The 19,619-nt window shown below is 38.1% G+C and overlaps 2 protein-coding genes across 3 annotated transcripts in view; one reads left to right on the forward strand and one right to left on the reverse strand.

Annotated features, from left to right (window-relative positions):
- The window catches only part of LOC126337036 (rRNA-processing protein UTP23 homolog), a 61,445-nt gene extending 51,761 nt beyond the window's left edge, over window positions 1-9,684 (reverse strand). Inside the window, exon 1 of one of the 2 annotated variants that reach the window (XM_050001339.1) lies at window positions 9,601-9,684. In XM_050001339.1, the coding sequence (XP_049857296.1) occupies window positions 9,601-9,639 (39 nt within the window). In that variant the 5' untranslated portion in view covers window positions 9,640-9,684. Of the gene's footprint in view, window positions 1-9,443; window positions 9,564-9,600 lie in introns of those variants that run through there. The other variant, XM_050001338.1, reaches the window with a different exon arrangement.
- A 181-nt stretch (window positions 9,685-9,865) lies between these two features.
- Window positions 9,866-19,619, forward strand: part of LOC126337035 (tRNA-dihydrouridine(20) synthase [NAD(P)+]-like) — a 68,721-nt gene continuing 58,967 nt past the window's right edge. The window contains exons 1-2 of the mRNA XM_050001337.1: window positions 9,866-10,206; window positions 15,072-15,210. Of these exons, the coding sequence (XP_049857294.1) occupies window positions 9,996-10,206; window positions 15,072-15,210 (350 nt within the window). The 5' untranslated portion in view covers window positions 9,866-9,995. The remainder of the gene's footprint in view (window positions 10,207-15,071; window positions 15,211-19,619) is intronic.

Genomic DNA, 19,619 nt, shown 5'->3' on the forward strand with positions numbered 1-19,619 from the left:
GATCATTCCTATCATCTAATAAAGCTAACAGCAGGCTCAGCAAAACTTACAAAACTTTAGGCCTACAAAAGGATTTTTTCATGTCATAAGAGAGATACTTTTTCTAGGGCAGTGGCAAATCAAACCTGGCATGAAGTGTACATGGAAAGTAGTGTAGATGCTAAATTCTGAACCTTGTCTAAATTAACATTTGATGTTAGAGAAGGAAAGTTGCTACTCACCATATAGCGGAGATGCTGAGTCGCGATAGTCACAATAGTGTCTATTGCTGACAAAGGCCTTAATGGCCGAAAGCTATAATTGTGTGAATCTTTTTGTTGTGCCTATTGCGATTCAGCATCTCCGCTATATGGTGAGTAGCAACTTTCCTACTCTAATATTGTTACATTCCTTCCTGGATTTTCCATTGTTTAATTTTTGATGTAACATTTCCAAAAGTAGCAATTTCTACTGTGACAGCTAAGAAAAATAGGTGGATAACTGTGGATATTAGTAAGACCTCACAAACACTTAAATTTCTCAGTTCTTTGCAAAAGTTCTGCACTAATCCACAGTTTCTTTACTACTACCACAGGTGTAAAACCATTCAATGGCATGTTACTATAGAGTGCAGAAAATAAAAGCAAACTGGTATGGGGTGTTGTAAAACAAGAAACTGGAAAATTCAGACAAGTATAATAGTGTACAAATCAAAGATGGGGACATAGTAATAGAAAATCCAACAACAATAAAAAAACAAAAACAAAAAAGAAGTCAGCAGGCATAGACAAGGTTGCTGTTTCTATTCTGAAGAAGTGCATATATACTATAGAAGCCCCATTAACAAACATAGTAAACGAATCCTTAGTTCAGGTGAGTTCCCAGAGTACCTAAAGCATGGATCAGTGGTGCTGTTGATAAAGAAAGGTGATGCAGAAAGCACTGAAAACTACAGGCCAGTTTCACATTTGTCTCCAAAAAAAGAAAAGAAGCAATTGTGAAGAGAGAGACTGCTAAGTTACATGAGTAAATACAACCTCGTTAATGAAGTACAGTTTGTTTTCAGAAATGGAAGAAGTACAATATTGCCCACTGCAGAGTGCACAAAAGTGGTACTTGACGCTCTTGATAGAGATGATTGTGTCTGCAGGTGTTTTCTTACACTTGTCCAAGACTTTTGACGCTGTTGACCACAAAATGCTGTTAAGCAAGCTAGAAGCACTACACATAAGAGGAAAAGTGAATGAGTGGTTTCATTCTTACTTGGAAAACAGAGAGTAAAAGGTGGAGCTGATTCATGTGTTTGGGTGATGATAAATTTTTACTAAAACAACTGTCAAATAAAAAATATATAAAGATAGGTGCAGTTTCTGTTCTTAATATATGTCAATCACTTTCCAGAGAGTTATTGACACACACACACACACACACACACACACACACACACACACACACACACACACACACACACACAGATTTAACTTTCACAAGCTGAAGAGTTGAAGGGGAAGGAAGAGGGGTAAAGGGAAAGGACTGGGGAGGTTTAGGGAAAGGGGTTCAGTCAGAAAAGTCATCCAGAACTCCGGGTCAGGGGAGACTTACTGGACTGGAGTTTTTCCTTCTCATCCCATCCAGTAAGTCTCCCATACCCAGGGTTCTTTTCTGAACTGTACCCCTTTCCCTAAACCTCTCTAGTCCTTTCTTTCACCACTATTCCTTTACCTTCAACTCTTCTCCCAGAAGAAGTAGCTACTGGCTCCAAAAGCTTGTAAAAGTTAAGTCCTTTTGTGTGTGTGTGTGTGTGTGTGTGTGTGTGTGTGTGTTCCCCTGCCACCGCTTGGCAAGTAGATTTTTTTTTCTATCCATTTATATTATACTTTCCAAACAATGTACAACATAGAGAAAAAGTTCTCTTTGCCAATGAGAGCATCATCATGGTTACTGATAAGTCACCAGAACTCCTATAAGAGAAAGCAAATAAAATACTCAAAGGATATTTACAATTGGGCAGTATGTAATACAATACTGAATGTAAAGAAAACTAACAGTATGCAGTTCAGCATAAAGAGCATACATGATAAGTCTGTAGATTGTGTGGCAAACACAAAGTTGTTTGGGATGAACATCAACTGTTAGTTAACATGAAGTGAACACACAAAGAAACTGGCAAAAAGAATGTCATCAATATGCTATGCTCTTAGGGTGTTAGCATCAGTTTGTAAAGCCAATGTCTTGTGGTGACATACTGTGCCTATGTACACTCAGTTCTTAGCTATGGGGTTCTTTTCCGAGGATTGAAGGCATAAGACATGGACATGGTTTTTAAACCGCATAAAAGTGCCATTTTAATAATAACTAGTCCGCCATGATAAAGAGTTCCTAAACGTTAATATTGATCAGGATACAAAATCTATTAAATCTGAGTTCAGGATGGTACTCAAAAAGCCAAACATGTAGTATTTTCGGAAAACTATACAAACACATGAACTGGAGTAACGGAGCTATACAGTGCTCATGACACGACTAACCAACACTGCACATTTATTAATAAAGTACTTGTCATTGTGGTCTTCAGTCCAGAAACTGGTTTGATGCAGCTCTCCATACTACTCTATCCTGTGCAAGCTTCTTCATCTCCCAGTACCTATTGTAACCTACATCCTTCTGAATCTGCTCAGTGTAGTCATCTTTTGGTCTCCCTCTATGTTTTTTATCCTCCATGCTACCCTCCAATACTAAATTGCTGACCTCTTGATGCCTCAGAACATGTCCTACCAATTGGTCCCTTCTTCTTGTCAAGTTGTGCCACAAACTCCTCTTCCCCCCAAATTCTATTTAGTACCTCCTCATTAGTTACTTGATCTACGCACCTAATCTTCAGCATTCTTCTGTAGCACCACATTTCGAAAGCTTCTATTCTCTTCTTGTCCAAACTATTTATCGTCCATGTTTCACTTCCATACATGGTACATTCCATACAAATACTTTCAGAAACGACTTCCTGACACTTAAATCTATACTCTAAGTTAACAAATTTCTCTTCTTCAGAAACGCTTCCCTTGCCATTGCCAGTCTAAATTTTATATCCTCTCTACTTCAATCATCATCAGTTATTTTGCTCCCCAAATAGCTAAACTCCTTTACTACTTTAAGTGTCTCATTTCCTAATCTAATTCCCTCAGTGTCACCCAACTTAATTCAGCTACATTCCAGTATCCTCATTTTGCTTTTGTTAATGTTCATCTTATATCCTCCTTTCAAGACACTGTTAACTCCGTTCAACTGCTCTTCCAGGTCCTTTGCTGTCTCTGACAGAATTACATCATCATCGGCGAACCTAAAAGTTTTTATTTCTTCTCCATGGATTTTAATTCCTACTCCGAATTTTTCTTTTGTTTCCTTTACTGCTTGCTCAATATAAAGATTGAACAACATCGGGATAGGCTACAACCCTGTCTCACTCCCTTCCCAGCTACTTACCTCAATAAAAAACTTCTGTTGTAGAAGTACCAATAACTCAGATTAGGTCAATGTCTAGGTAAGGGCCACGGATTACTGAAGGAATATCTAGTTGGAGAGGACAGGTAATACCTACTTGCAGACACAGACCTCAAGTCTGGTGATGTTGTGATCATGGAAAAGCTCACAATAGACAATAATACCAATTATTATTTGATACTTGAGGAGTACCTAACTGCACGACAGATGGTGACCACATGTATCTGCTGGCAGGTGTCATCTATATTGCTTCTAGTATCATCTGATGAGAACTTAGTAATAAGTTGAAATCAACAATGATACCATTTGAGTGGTCCCAGACACTAATGACACTAACGGGACAAGCGTGGGAAATAGGTGGTTTTTGGCTGGGGACAAACTAAATATAAACAAATTTAGACACCTACCCCCATACAAAACCACGCAAAACGATGAAAAAAACCGACGTCACAAAACTCCCCAAATACTACTAAAAACAATATCATCTGGAATCGGAGACACTTCCCTTGACCTATATAGCTCAACAGCAGCTCCTGATCCCATAACTTAGGACCTAACACTTCCCTTGACCTATATAGCTCAAAAACATCTCCCGATACCAATACCAACATTCACAGCCACACATTGGGATTGGACACTTTCCTTGACCAGTTATCCTTACGACATCTTCACATACAGCCCGTCCCTGGTCCTAGATGCCGGAACTTTAAGTAAGCCTCATTTCTTCACGACTTCATCCATAAATCTGAATAGTTGAAGAAGAAATTTTATTAGAGACAACGCACTGTCCCCTGTCGTAGCCGACAACCGAAAACTGTTGACCCTTCCAGTCATATCCATACCTACCAAAGACATAAAAAAAGGCAATTTACCAAAATTCACACACGACACCGCACTCGCAAACTAAACCAAAAACATCACCTAGCACACCACGAGAGAGTACCACCAATCGCATCAAAACAACACCTATAAACATGCCACTCTCACAAACTAAATTCCGCGCCGTTGTGACGTCACACACAACAGCCTTACGTCACGAGTCAAAGCCGACGGGTGGGATCAGACGCTTCAGTCGACCCCTTCTCATAACATTGAGTATAGATTTCAGTGTCAGGAAGTCCTTTCTCAAAGTATATGCATGCAGTGTAGGACAATAAACATTTTAAACACAAAGAGAATAGAAGCTTTTGAAATGCAGTGCTAAAGAAGAATGCTGAAGATTAGGTGGGCAGATCGGGTTGACAGAAGTGTCTGATCCCACGCGCTGGCTTTGGCCCGTAACGTAAGGGTGTTGTGGTGTGTGACGTCATGACGGGGCGGAGTTTAGTGTGGCTTGTTTGTAGATGTCGTCTTGTTGTGGTTTGTTATGCCCTCTGGTGGTATGTTCAGGGTATTTGTTTGTTTGATATATTGGGTTCAGTTTGCTGTCTCTCAGTGTTGAGTATTGTTCGTGTGTTTTTGAAGTGGATTTCGTTTCAGTAAGTTAACGATTTTGTGGTTATATGTGAAGGTTAATGTAGTGATGATCGCTGTACGTCATGTGGTAGTTCAGGAATGGATATGACAGATAAGATTAATAGTTCCCGTTTGAGGGCTATGATGAGGGCCACCTCTTTAGAGCTGATTTCAAGTTTCTGCAGCTTTTTGGCTCAATTGCCGAGGTGGTCAAGTGCAGTGTTTGCCGTGAAGAAATGAAGTTGGCTAAAGTCCCGGCCTCTCGGACCAGGGACGGTTATATGTGGCGCTGTCGGAAACACGACATATGGCGTTCCATACAGCTCAGTACCTGGTTTGAGAAGTCTAGGTTGCGCATACGCGAGATTGTACTTGTTACTTATTATTTTTGTTATAGATCTCCACACAGTTTTTGCGCGCATGAGACTAGTGTGAGTGAGAGGAGTGTGCTTCATTGGTATCCTTTTTGTCGTGAAGTGTGTTCAAAATTTATTAAGTACAGGGGTAAGCTGGGGGGGATAGGTTTGTTGTGGAGGTGGACGAGTCGCAGTTTGGGAAAAGGAAGTATGGGAGGGGGAAGTCTGTGGCTGGTCTTTGGGTGTGGGGGGCTGTTGTTCCGGGGGGTGGTGGTTCCGAATGTGTTTTTAGGATTGTGGAAGGGAGGGCCAAGGCCGAATTAGTAGGGTTAATTGAGGAATATATAGAGCCAGGGTCCACAATAGTTTCCGATGCTTTTTCTTCATATAGGGGGTTGGGTGAGAGGGGATTTAATCATTCAGTAGTGAACCATAGTTTAGAGTTTAAGAATTATGAGATAGGGGCTTGTACTAATACAACAGAGGGGATGTGGGGGGTGGTTAAGTCAGTTCTTAGGAGGGGGAAGATGCGCTCTTCCAATCTTCAGTCTCATTTAGATGAGTACTGTTGGCGGAAGAGTGTCCCTGAGGGCTATTGTGTTGTTCAGGTTTTCTTAAGGGCTAGTGTTAGAGTATTTGTTAAGGGGGGGGGGGGGGAGGAGAATGTGTGTGTGTTTTAGCTGTGGAGGATCTATTCTGTTGAAGTTTTTGTTGAGTTGTAATATGTGATTGAGATTGTATGTTGCATTTGGTTTTTGTTTGTGGGTTTTTTATTTTGGGGTGAGGCGGGAGGTTGGATAGGTTGGGGGGGAGGGGGTTGAGGTGTGGCTTGGTTGGGGTTTTCTTTTGGTTGAGTATTTTTGTGTGTGCGTGTGCGATTGTGGTGGCGAATCCAGTTTGTGGGGCTGGACCTTTTTTATGGTAAGTTTTTATTTTTTTTGTTTTTGGTGTATGTGTTCGGTCTAGGGAAGTGTTTCATTGAAATTTGTGGCTGTGAACAGTTGGTATTGGTATTGGGAGATGTTTTTGAGTTACATAGGTAAAAGGAAGTGTTCGATCGTAACTTATGGGATTGGGAGCTGCTGTTGAGCTATATAGGTCGAGGGAAGTGTTCAGTCCCGATGTTTGGTGGAGTATACTGGTTTTTGTAATGGGATATGGGATCGGGAGTTGCTGTTGAGCTATATAAGTCAAAGGAAGTGTTCGATCCCAATTTATGGGATCGGGAGCTGCTGTAGATCTATATATCTGAAGGGAAATGTCCGTTCCTAATGCTTGGCGGTGTATGTTGGAATTTGTATTGGGAGATGGGATCGGGAGCTGCTATTGAGGTATATAGGTCAAGGGAAGTCTTCGATCCCAATTTATGGGATCGGGAGTGGCTGTAGAGCTATATAGGTCAAGGGTAGTGTCCGTTCCCAATGTTTGGCGATGTATGTTGGTATTTGTATTGGGAGATGGGATCAGCAGCTGCTGTTGAGCTATATAGGTCAAGGGAAGTGTTTGATCCCAATTTATGGGATTGAGAGCTGTTGTAGAGCTATAAAGGTCAAGGGAAGTGTCCGATTCCAGATGATATTGTGTTTAGTGCTATTTGGGGAGTTTTGTGATGTCGTTATTTTTCGTCGTTTTGTATGGGGATGGGTGTCTAAATTTGTATATATTTAGTTTGTCCCCAACCACTTTTTGTGGAACGTGTGCGTGTTTGTTTTTCGATGTATTTTTGCCTTTATAATGTGTACGTAACAACTTTATATGCGCCGTATTGGAATTGTTGTTTATGGTCGTTTCTGCCATATTTGTGACGTCATGGGTCAAAGCAGATGTTCGAGATCAGACGCTTCCATATTTCCGGCAGATTATGTAGCTAATGAGGAGGTACTTAATAGAATTGCACAGAAAAGAACAACCTGACTAGAAGAAGGGATTGGTTGGTAGGACACAGGAGAGTTGCATCGAACCAGCTTTGGACTGAAGACAAAGACAAAAACAAGAATAAGTTCATATATTTCCTCATACTGACCACTTATGCTAGTTTATTTAAATGCAGGTAAGAGATGCACATATGATTGTTTTCATTTTTTTCCCTTTTCCAAATAGAACTGAATCAATAACAATTCACCAAAATGAATCTGGCAACCTATAGTTGTTGACAATAGCAAATATTTCTGGTAAGGCATTTGATATGACTATACCACTCATGAAAAGTGAGCTTAAAAAAGTACTGAGATAAATACTGCTGAGGATAAAAGTAACCAGGAAACTTTCCCTCTGCAGTATGAAATTTGACTAATAGGGTATGTGCATGGGTTAAACATGAATGTACTTCCTATATAAAAAAAATTTCTACCTTCCTTTTTTCAGTGAGGTATGAATTAATTTTTTTTGTTTATATGGTTGTAATTTTCGTAAGGTGTCGTCGTTGGTGGTCTGGTAATATGTTTAATTTATTGTGTGGCTTCTGTTGTTACATATGGATATAACAATGAAATATAACAGTGTTATATTTTCGATTTTTGTAGTGGGTGGTTTGGGAGGTTTATTGTTTGTGTGGGGACGGAGGGGTGGGGGGAGACGGGGGGGGGGGGGGGGGGGACGAAGAAGGTTGAGGTAGCCAGTCTAGTTTTCAGCGATAGATTTTGTTGCTGGTAAGTAGTTGTTTTTTGGGTCTATTCTTCTTGAGTTGTAACATTTGTAGATTTATGATGTATTAAATGTTTTTTAATTTCTGTAGTGATGTTCGATTTTGGGGTTTCTGAGGTGTTATTTTTCGTAGTTGTAGGTGTTTTGGCATCGATTCCAATTGTCGTAGTTGTAGGTGTTGTTTTTGTGGTATCGACAGTTGCGGTTGAGCTACATAGGTCAAGGGAAATGTCCGATTCCAGTACATTTTGTTGGTGTTGCGGAATGTTGTAATTTTGTTGTTTTTTTGGTTCGTCATTTTGTGTGTTTAGGGTTGTGGCGCGTTTTTTACTGTTATATTTAGCTGGTCCCCTCCCTAAAACCCCCAATATTGGCGGTTGTCCCGTTAAGTTTGGTTGTATTTTTGGAAGGAGATGTTATTGTCTTATTCATATGTGATTTCGTGTTTGTTGCCGTGCGTATGTAGTGACGTCATAGGCGCCATATTGGAGACGCAGAGTGAGGCCATTTCCGCCATATTGATGACGTCATGGGTCAAAATATACGAGTGGTATCGGACGTTCCTGTAATCCCTCCTCCACTTCTGCATGGACAGGATATAATACCATGTCTTGACAACGTACTACTGAAATGTTACAGAGATAAAATTCTAGGAATATGGCTACAAAACAATATAACAATGCGGCTGTAATGTCAAAGCCTTTGAAACAAAGTTTTCAAAAGCTTGTTGCGCTTTCCATGTGACAAAGTCACAGTGCAAGCACATAAACAGTGATCCAAATATATTATGCGTACTTCCATTCACTTTTTTGTATAGACTAATCTTCTAGGAGGATTCAGCTCCTAGCAAAAATAATCTTTACAGTGCAGTCAAGGCTATCTGCAACTAAAGCCAACTGGAAACATACAGACCACACTTCATTCAGTTGAAAACGACGAACCTGGCAAGCATTTACAGACATGAATGTATTCAGTAGATCTTTCAGACAGAACTAGGACTTACTAAAAAAATAAACAAGTCTATAGCCTCAATGAAATAAATATCAGTGTCCCAATCTAGAATAGTATTATATCAGGAAAGTATTTCAGAGACAACAATTGAATTATTCAACAACCGACCTAGTGAATTAAAACAGGATTGATATAATATCTTCACACATAAACATAAGTTATTTTTATGGAACAACGCTTTTATCAAGTAAAATGTTTTCGCTATTATAAATTTGTGAATTGAATCTGTAATTACGTATAATTTCTACCAAAGCAGTTGTGTTGTTTGTTCCTTGTAATTTCGAAACTAAAATTTGTCTTTGTTCTCTCTCTCTCTTCTGTTTGTGGTATACTCAGCACACCATTAACTATATAATGAGTCAGAATGGGCCAAATAACAATAATAGTAATTGTAATAATAATAAGTTCGTAACTGCAGACGATATTTCTGCAAATCTTACACCTGTTTATAATTTCCAAACGTTTCTAAAAATGCAACGCAATTGACATAGTATTACTCACTTTCAGGGCTGCGAAACATATAGTGCCGTCGATTAAAATTTGGTAGGGCTGTCTGAATCCATAATTATTACAGAAGAAATTTAGGTATTTATGAACTTTCTTGTGTCGGCTGATTTTCATCTCTTTCTACTATTATATGATTCAATAGCTCACTCACAGGCGGCAGAAATGAACTACAACTGCAGTACAGCAGCATACAACACAACGCTTTGCCACGGCAGAAATGAATTACAACTGTAGTAAAGCAGCACACTACACGACGCCTTGTCCACAAACTACTGCAAATCTCCAACACAACTCACATGGAGCTACCACATGTACTGTAACTGTCAACATTGTGCGAGGTGCATCTTTGTCGTAGCAAGTGCTTTGTTTAAGTGAATGGACTGTTTGTTGTTGTAAACACGTGCGTAGCTGTGTGCATGAGTGGTGTGCATCAGCTGTGGAAGATTGGATTTATGTGCCGGAAAGTGTGGTGACATATATTTATCAGGGGCAGTATTGTCAAGTGCCTAGGGAATGCGTTAATAATGATAACATTTCTAATGCGAAATGACTAAGAGCATGCAAATAATCCGAGACATGGCAGAAATCAGCAAAACTCGAAATGGCCTGAACTATACTGGTAAATTAATATTGGCACCAATGGTTAGAATGGGAACTTTGCCCATGAGATTACTGGCCCTTGACTACGGTGCTGATATTGTATATTGTGAAGAATTGATAGATTGGAAACTTTTGAGAGCTCTTCGAAGAGAGAATGGTAATTTCAATCAAGCAAGCCTTCTGTCACCGAAGCAATAAGTGGGAAGCAGCTGAAGCCAGTAAAACGATAGTAACTTAGAAATTGTCAACTGGTTACCAGCATTGTTTGTGTGCTCAGAAATTTGTTTTCTCCGTGGACACAGGGTAAAACTTTCGCGTGCTATGCGTTACAGTCTTCATTCCGAAGATCGGTTTTATGCAGTTCTCCACGCTAATCAGTCTTGCACAAGGGTCTTCTCATACTCCATAACTATTGCAGCCTACAACTATTTGAACCTGGGCGTACAAAAGTCGAGCCATGATCCCCCAAAAATATGTATCCTCGCGTTCCCCCACCCACCATATTTCCAACATTAGAGAAGTAACTGTTCCTTCGTGTCAGAGGATGTATCCTATTTATTGACATCGTAATTTAGGCAATTTGTGCCATAACCTTTCTTTTCTCCCCTTCATTAGTTATCTGATCCAACTACTTAATCCTCAGCATTCTTCCATACCAACGCATTTCCGGAGCTGCTGTTCTCGCCTTTTCTGTACACTTCCGTGTAAGTCTAAACTGGACACAAATGCTTTCAGAAACGACTTATTAAGACCAAAATTTATAATCCATGTAAACACTGTGGTATTTCTCTTTTTCAGAAACTCATTTTTTCATGTATTTTCTATCCTCTTTAGTCCTACGTTTGCCATCATCAGTTACTGTACTCTCCAACTTGCAATATTCACCTACTGCTTTTAATGTCTTATTTCCTCATCAGATTACATTATTATCAAACCTGTCGCTGGTACCATTAATTTCCATTTGTTTATGGTCATCTTATAACCTCTTCCCAAGACATTATTCATCCCATTCAGCTGATTTTTCATGCATGTTGCTGTGGCTGACAGAATTATAAAGCCACCAACAAGTGGTGAGGCCTATCTGTAAACTGTTTGCAAGAAATGTAAAAAACTTGAACCCTCTGTTTGCAGTGCATAAATTTTTTTATGGTTATTGAACAACTAAATATATGATAGAAAACTCATGATCAAGATAACTGCAAAATGATTTTAAATGTTGATTGCTCCACAAAAGAGAAGTAACGTACTGTTGTTTTACTAATCTTGTATTGATATTTTGTTCTTTACATGTGATTACTTCTCTGTACAATGTTTGGTGCTTTAGCTGATTTCTCACATCTCTTTCTTCTGTTCAGTGAACATAAAATTAATAGCATGTTTATTGAATAAATATATGTACTCTGTATTTAGACCGATTCAAGTTGATTTTTCTTCGGATTGTAGATTAATCCATGAAAAGTAAATAAATATATTGGCCGAGTTGATGAATGTCGAAACAGATTAAAAGGTTTGGGATGTGATCTCCAGTAATTGCTGTAATACATATTATCAGTTTTTACTTTTTTCTTTCCTATCAGTGAGAATTGTTCTTTGGATGCACATTTATTGTCAAATGGTGACAACTACATTATTCATCTTATTCCTGTTCATTGCCATGTGCAAGAGGCAATTGGCTATCCACAGTCCTGTCCATTACTAGGAATGCAATAACTATGGCATCTTATTCTGTCTACAACTCCTTTGGGCTTAAATTTTTCTTTTTATACCAGTTGCACTAACTAATATTTCAGATCTCATCCAGTTGTCCCAAATAAGCAGTTTTTCTTCTCTTTTATTGTAACAACTCTCAGTATGTATCCAACTACCACAAGACTGAAGACCTTTTATTTTCCTGTAGTGACATGTCAGTTAGTTGGAGCAGGCAGATCACCAAGTGTAGGACCCAAGCTCACTTTAGACTGTGTGTGTGGGGAACAAATTAGCTTTGTTCTTGTGGAAGTAATCATGCTGGAATTTGCTCATGCTGATTTAAGAAAACTGATTAAAGAAACGTTGTGCCTTATGGCAATTTGAGGCTGGTTATTATGAATGTGTATGTAGTTCTTGACTTGTGTACGACTTCTCTCAGATAATTAATCACATATTCCGTAGATCATTTGTATGATTCTTTTATTGAAATGGTGTGAAAGAGTCAGTTTACAGACTACTGGTATGTATACATAATTAATGTTAGGGCCTAACATTAACTTAAAAAAAAAAAGGTTTTCTTTTCTCTCTCTCTCTTTTTTGTCTGTCTCTCTCTTTTCCTCCCAGGTTACCTGTTTTTAAATAGAAATTCCTTCATGGAAACAAATTTTTATTACTTAGTGTTCAACTTCTTTCAGAGCTAATGACAGCTTTAATATGGGTAATAATGGTCATTGTTTCCTCTTAGTTTTGTAGGTATGGACATCAATGTTCTTCTCAGATTTCGATCGACTATTTATGACAAGTTTCATTATTTATTTATTTATTTAGCCACGAAACCATGTTCACGATATGAGATACAAGTTATAGCAAAACACAGCAGAAGGAGTATAAACTATCTTGTTGCACAGACTTTTAAATGGTCATGCATTTTAAAGGACAGAATATGCATCCATTTACATTACAATAGTTTCCAAGCAACAATCTCTATTTAAAATGCAAAGCCAAGATGGGAATTATTATTATTTAACCACCTTCACATTTGTAGTTAGTACATGTAGTACAAAATTAAAGTTATGTGTGACATAAGTTAGTGTTCATAAACTCAGCATCAGGATAAAAACAGTGCCTATATTTGTTTGTTTGTCCTAGAATCATTTTAGTACATTGTTCGTACATGTGATATAGGACAGTGGTAACCTAGTTAATTTAGAATACAGTTGCAATTTTGACTACATTGTTGACATGATCAAAATGCAGTGCTGGTGTGTTATATTGATAACATTGTCCCTGCACAAGTTTTTATTATCTCTTACCAAGCAAGATAATTTATAACTGTGTTTTGCCTGTGTGCTGCACACTGGCACGATGTTTACTCAGTCTCTGATTTGTCAGATGAATGTTACCATCACCATGCACGTCAGCATTTGTTTTAAAGGGATGGAGATTCTTATTTATAAATGCAAGAGACACTAAGATGTATATACATGGGACAAGTAATACTCCTAGTTCTTTAAAGATTGGCTTGGTAGGTGCATGTGGTGCGATCTTCATAATTCATTTTTGCATAACAAGTATTTGCTTATGTATTGACCCCCACAAATGAATTCCATATGAGATGACTAGGTTAACTAGTGTAAAATACACAGTTTTAATGGTATTCAAGTCACAACTTTGACTGAACACTCTAAAGGCATAGCTCAGGTATCACCTATTCAAAAATTTTCTTGTCTACTTCTGATTTGAGTCTGTGTGTGTTGTAGGGATCTTCAATGGACAGAATATCATATGAGTTATTTTTTCCACATTGAGTAAGAGGTTGGTTTCATAGAACCCATACAGAAGCCTTTCATAGCTGTCCATTTAAGTTGGCTCTAATCTGTTGTGGAAAAATGTTACAAGGGAGATGATTTGTATCGTCGGCAAGTAACACTGTTATTGTTGAGGATAGGTGTTCTGTTGAGCCATTAATAAAGAGGAAGAGGAGGGGGGAGGGCTAAGGTCGAGCCCTGTGGAGCTCCTCATGTGACTGGTAATATATCTAAACAGCTTGTCCTTCCATCATATGTTGTTATTTCTACCAGCTGCTCTCTGTTTGATAGATATGACTGAAATCATTCATTACAAGCTCCTCACATACCGCAAGCATCCAGTTTACATAGGAGTAGTGTGTGATAGACTAGATCAGATGACTTTTATCAGTTCAGTGAAAAGTGCAGAAGCATAGTGTTTTTCATTAATTGCATATATTATCTGGTCAGCAAATGAAAAGAGTGCCTCATTGATTTATTTATTCTTACAAAAGCCGAACACCTGTGCTGTTAGTTGGGTGTTATTTTCAAGAATGCTTTGCTTTAGGTATTAGCAAATGTATGTATTCTGATGACGCAGTTAAAATTCCTAACTCCTTGAAGAGGTACTGTACGTACATGACAACTGTGGGCGAACAATGCCTACTATTCTTACTGCTCGCTTTTGTGCCATCAGTTCTTCCATTCTAAGTGGCAAGTCACACCGGATTCAGTAGAAATGTGCAAAATATGTCAGGAGACTGATTTCGTTTTTTCCAATACTAGCAATTGTACAAAGAGCAGAAGTAGCAGAACTTATTTGTTTGAGAAGCTCAGTAATGTGCTTCTCTCAGTTCAAGTTTGTATCAGTATATACACCCATAAATTTGAAGTATTCTACACTATTAACTTACTGCTGTTCATGTGCTACATCAATTGAGTGCATGACTCTGTTGTGCAGAACTGAATATAATGTGTTTTCTCAAGATTTAGTGAGACTCTGTTTTAGAACCATTTAATAGTTATTTGAAAAACACCATTAACAATCTGTCTTGTGTCTTTCTCCACGATGCATTTTGTTATAATATTGGTATTGCCTGCAAAAAGTACCAATTCTGCTTGTTGAATGTTAATGGAAGGTCACTCAGTTATACAGGTATAAGGAATGCACTTTGCACAACATTGTATAATATCTAGAGTTATTAAATCATTATTTGTCACTTTGTAGCCTACACGTTCTTACACCTGATAATATACATGGAAACAATTAGCAAATTTCACAAAAACCAATGTGGGGCTGAAGTTGCAAACAGAGACAAAGGTTTCAAAAAATGTTACCACGACTTGCTCTGAGATGTTTAATTAAATGAAGACAACATTATTTATCATATTTTAAATTAAATTGCAGGTGCAATTGTAATTTCTGCTGGTTGGAGTACGGTAGCTAAAACAAGCAGAAGGCAGTAGTACTTGACTTTATGTTTAGTAGAATGCAGTATATGTTGTTATTTGTATGTAATGACTGCTGAAGAACTTCTTTTTTCAGATGTTCTGGGAACTGTTGATTATGTTGACAGTACTGATGGCACTGTTATATTCCGAACATGTGAAAAGGAAAGACAGAGTGTGGTACTTCAGGTTGGCACTTGCAGTGCAGAGAGAGCACTGAAGGTTGCACAGATGGTGTGAGTACTGCTGTTGCTTGCAAGTCATTACTTATGTCCATCAGAAGGGCCCATGGCCTATATGTAGCTACCTTAGGTCCATGTAAAACATCTCAGCTGGTCCTGTGATTATTTCCATTATTTAATTTTGAATTCCACATATAGCAATAATTTTGTCTTTTTCAGTAGAATCATATAAAAACAACAGACTCATATAAAAACATTGGTGTTCAGGTAAATGTTAAATTACTGGTGCTGCACTTGACTGAATGTTCCAGAGACCATTTACATGACATGTGGAAATGATAGGAAATTAGTTTGCCAGATATTTATGTAATGGATTTTTATTCTAGAGAGTATTCTGTCAATTCCATCAGTTGGTGATGGACAATAAATTTTTGTAACAACACAATTCCCTATTTCTTGCACAAAACGCAGTTTTAAAGATAAATGGTGAATTTTATTTATTGTGCAGTGCCATGATTTCATGCATTAGTATTTGTTTTGAACCATGATGAATTATTATTGCAAACTTATTAACAGTGCTCGTCTACAGGGTAAACCAGACCTCCACTGATAAAATTTTGGAGGTTGTTAAGGGATATCTTCTGAGTACTTTGGTAAAACAGCCCACGGCCTTCATTGGCTCATTTACAGAATAATTAAATTTTGTGTTATTTCTTATTCCATTTAACTTTGTATCTGTATTGCACTGAAAATATCTGCTCAACAGTGCAACTGTCAGTAGTAAACACTTTGTGCCTTATTTGTAAATGAACTTGTTCCATACATTCAGATTACTTGCTGGTGACAACAGTAATGCCCATTTTACTCCTCACTCTCAACCTTGCATTTGGTACTACCCAGTCCTCATTCAGGTTTGTTTTTCTGATAGTTTTAGTTATACATTAACAGTGATACAGGGAAGTATGGATAGATTTTCTGATGAAGAGTTGGCTGATATACACCTATTATCCACACAGTCCAAGTTGTTGCTCATTTCAGTGGCTGATGGGAAGGAACGTAAAGACATTTCCCATGTACAGTTGTTCCCACCAGCCATTGTGCCAAGTTTTGGCTTGTGTCGCACGAATAGTAGTGTATTGCTTCACTGAATGCAGTGGACGAAAGACACAATGATACTATGCTGAACTGTTCCTGCAGCATCAGCAATCATATTATATTACTATTCCGACTGAGGTTTGCTGCATTGCTCAGTGTTTTATACCATTATTTTAGTGATTGCATGTTACAGGCAGTTTTACCATTGTGAAGTACTGTCAGAGAAACAAAGGAAATTGGATTAACAAACTAAATAAATAATAAAGTCATTATTACTCGGTAATGAGCTACAGGATATGTTATACCATATTACTCAGAAAATATTTCATTGTTTTCATTATTTTTTTCTTCTTCTGTTGACACTCAGTTTGTTTCATCAGGTATTCTTATTTGACTGTCTACTCATTACATCTGACTTCTCACTCACCTACAGTGCTATATCTCAGTCCTCATATTTTGAAGTCTTATTTGTCACCTTTTCATCTTTGATTTCTCTTATATTATGTTCTGCTGTATCAGCTTTGTCTCAGTGTCCTGGTTGACTACCCATCTGTGAAACTTCTCCTTCGGATCACAATAAATGAGTGAATATATGAAAGTGAAATTAATTCCTGAATAACTCAGTTTCATTTCCCAAATTAAAGAATGTTTGTTTCTGAAAGTTTACATGTGCCACACTTTCTGGTTTTGCCAATGTCTTCTGTTATCTTATTATTTATTTTTTCATCCAAGGATCATCTTACAATGATACAGGTTTTTTCACTGAAATAAATAAATATACACACTCACAACATACAAGTAGGCTTATATGAGGATAGGACAGCTTTTCAGGTGTGATGTTGATAAGAAACCATCCAGGCATTTCCCTGAAATGATTTAGGAATACCTATATCAGGATGACCAGACACAGCTAACTCCATCTTCCCAAAGTCAGTGTCTTAACAACTGCAGTGCCTTATTAGGCTGTCCTCATGTGCAGTGTTCTTTTATTTACACACAGTTTGCTCCATGTAACTTAGGTAACTTGTAATGTGTAACATAGTTTGCTCTTCATTGCTACAAACACTAAGGACACTTAATGGTGTCTTCTCAACCATTAATGCTGCTATGTCTATTGCTCTAACTCCAGACTGCTTGGAAAACTTGACTCCAGACCTTTAAACATCCAACTATGCTCCATGCATGTCTTTTCTCTGTCCACTTGAAAAACCAAGTCTTCATCCCTAATGGTGAGTGAGATATTGACCTCAGGAGAGTGACAAGATATTACTATCATGTGCTATAGATTTTGGCACATGATTTTCTTGTGCAAGTTGTTCTTTGCGTGGTCCAAGAAGTTTTGCTGTATTTAAAAAGAAAATCTGTTATGTTACACTAAATTGATACATAACAGTACAACATTGCAGTGAATAGCAGAATGAAACACAGTGGTCGTGTGGGCATGAACCATGGATTTAAATTTCATCTAAGAAGACGAACTAATTTTGAAAATACAGGAGATGATTAGATTAGTAAGAGTATGTGGAAGGAAACTTTAACATTGCTTGAGCTGTGTTTTTTTGTGTATCTACATCATTTCTTACCATTCTGCATTTGCCAGGGTAATTAGTGAATATGAGAGCCTGTATTGTGTTCTGTTAAAACTTCTAGGCTGAGAGGCTATGGTCATATTTGTAAAATATTAAAATTTGGCTCGATCATGTAAAATTTATAATAATATCACAAAATACACCACATATTTAGAGAGAATCTGCTCATCCACAGGTATAATATAAAATAATCTCTAAAGAGGTTAACACTTACCATCCTAAAAAGATAGCAACACCATAAGACTGAACACTGTCTCACTTACTTTGCATTTAGTCCTCTCACTGTTGAACCTATGCATTTGTTTCCTTCTGCAAATCATCCTCTTCCGTCAGCTGGCACAAGCACCTAGTGTGGTGTGTTCTATTGCATGTTTACCTGAAAACGTTGATTGGTGTCTTGATGCACCCATGGTGCAAGTCAGCAGTGCATTCTGCTATTTGTTGCTATTTTATCAATAAAGTAAAAACATATTACCAATATTCATGTGTATTTTCCATGATCATTGGGTTGTGGCAAATTGATTTTGTCAGCAGGTGGCAATGAACTCCCAGTTTAGGTAATGGTCATCTTTATCTGTTCCTGTACTTTCTGCTTTTTATATCATCCTGAAACATTATGGAGTTTTATTGTAGCACCCTTGCAAAGCTTCTAAAGAAAATACTGGAATCAATCAAAACTTTAAAATATTCTTATCCTTGTATTCCAGTTCTTCAACTATTTCCAGTTTTTTTCCCTTTCTAAAGCGTATGTAATACTTCAAGATCTTGATCGAGTTCAGTTAGTAAATGTGCAGTATCAGAAACGTGAGTAGTTATAGTAATTAGGTATTTCCCCCAAAAGTAGCTAACATTCTGAAGCTGTTTACTATCAGAGCTGCCTGTAAAATGGATAACTTGTTGAATTCAGAGTGGATCACAATCTGAAAAATAATTCCAGTAAGTCCCACAGTTTGAGTGGGTATAACATAAAGTGCACATTGTGTGATGCTAAATATACAAGACAGACTGGGATACATTTTAAACAACTTTGTAAGATCAGCAGTAGCCATACATGTTGTTGATATTGGACATCCCTTTGGCTGTAATGCTTATTTCACCTCCTTGTTGGAATAATCATATTTCTTCAAAGCTGACTGTAAGCAAACTGTCAGGTTCGTATTCCTCAAATCCCTCAACTTGCAAAGTAACCTTACATCTCCAGAAAGAACTGCAATCCACCACCTAAAAACTGATCCTGACCTTATAATCCTACCTGCTGACAAAGGCTCCACAGCTGTTGTTTTGAACTGCAACCTGGCAGAAGAACTTAGCCAGCTGTCAGATTCATCCATTCATCCACTTACAAACCCGGTAGTCCATAAGCCCAATCACCCAGGATGCCCCATTGTGGCGAGTTGCAGTGTCCGTCCTAAACACCCAGAATCCGAAACCTCTCACCTTGTTTAGATTCATCGATGACATCTTTGTAATCTGGATTGAGGGTGAGGACACCCTATCCATATTCCTCCAGAACCTCAACACCTCTGCCATTCGCTTCACCTGGTCCTAATCAATCCAACAAACCTCCTTCCTTGATGTTGACCTCTACCTTAAAGATAGTTATATCCTGTCCATATCAAACTTACCTCTGCCCATGTCAAACTTACCAACTACCAGCAATACCTCCACTTCAGCAGCTGCCACCTCTTCCATACCAAGAAGTCCCTTCCATACAGTCTAGCCACCCTTGGTTGTCTCATCTGCAGTGACAGACACTGTCTCTCGAAATATACCAAGGGT

The sequence above is a fragment of the Schistocerca gregaria genome, chromosome 2 (genome assembly GCF_023897955.1).
Source record: "Schistocerca gregaria isolate iqSchGreg1 chromosome 2, iqSchGreg1.2, whole genome shotgun sequence".
In the NCBI taxonomy this organism is placed as follows: Eukaryota; Metazoa; Arthropoda; class Insecta; order Orthoptera; family Acrididae; genus Schistocerca; species Schistocerca gregaria.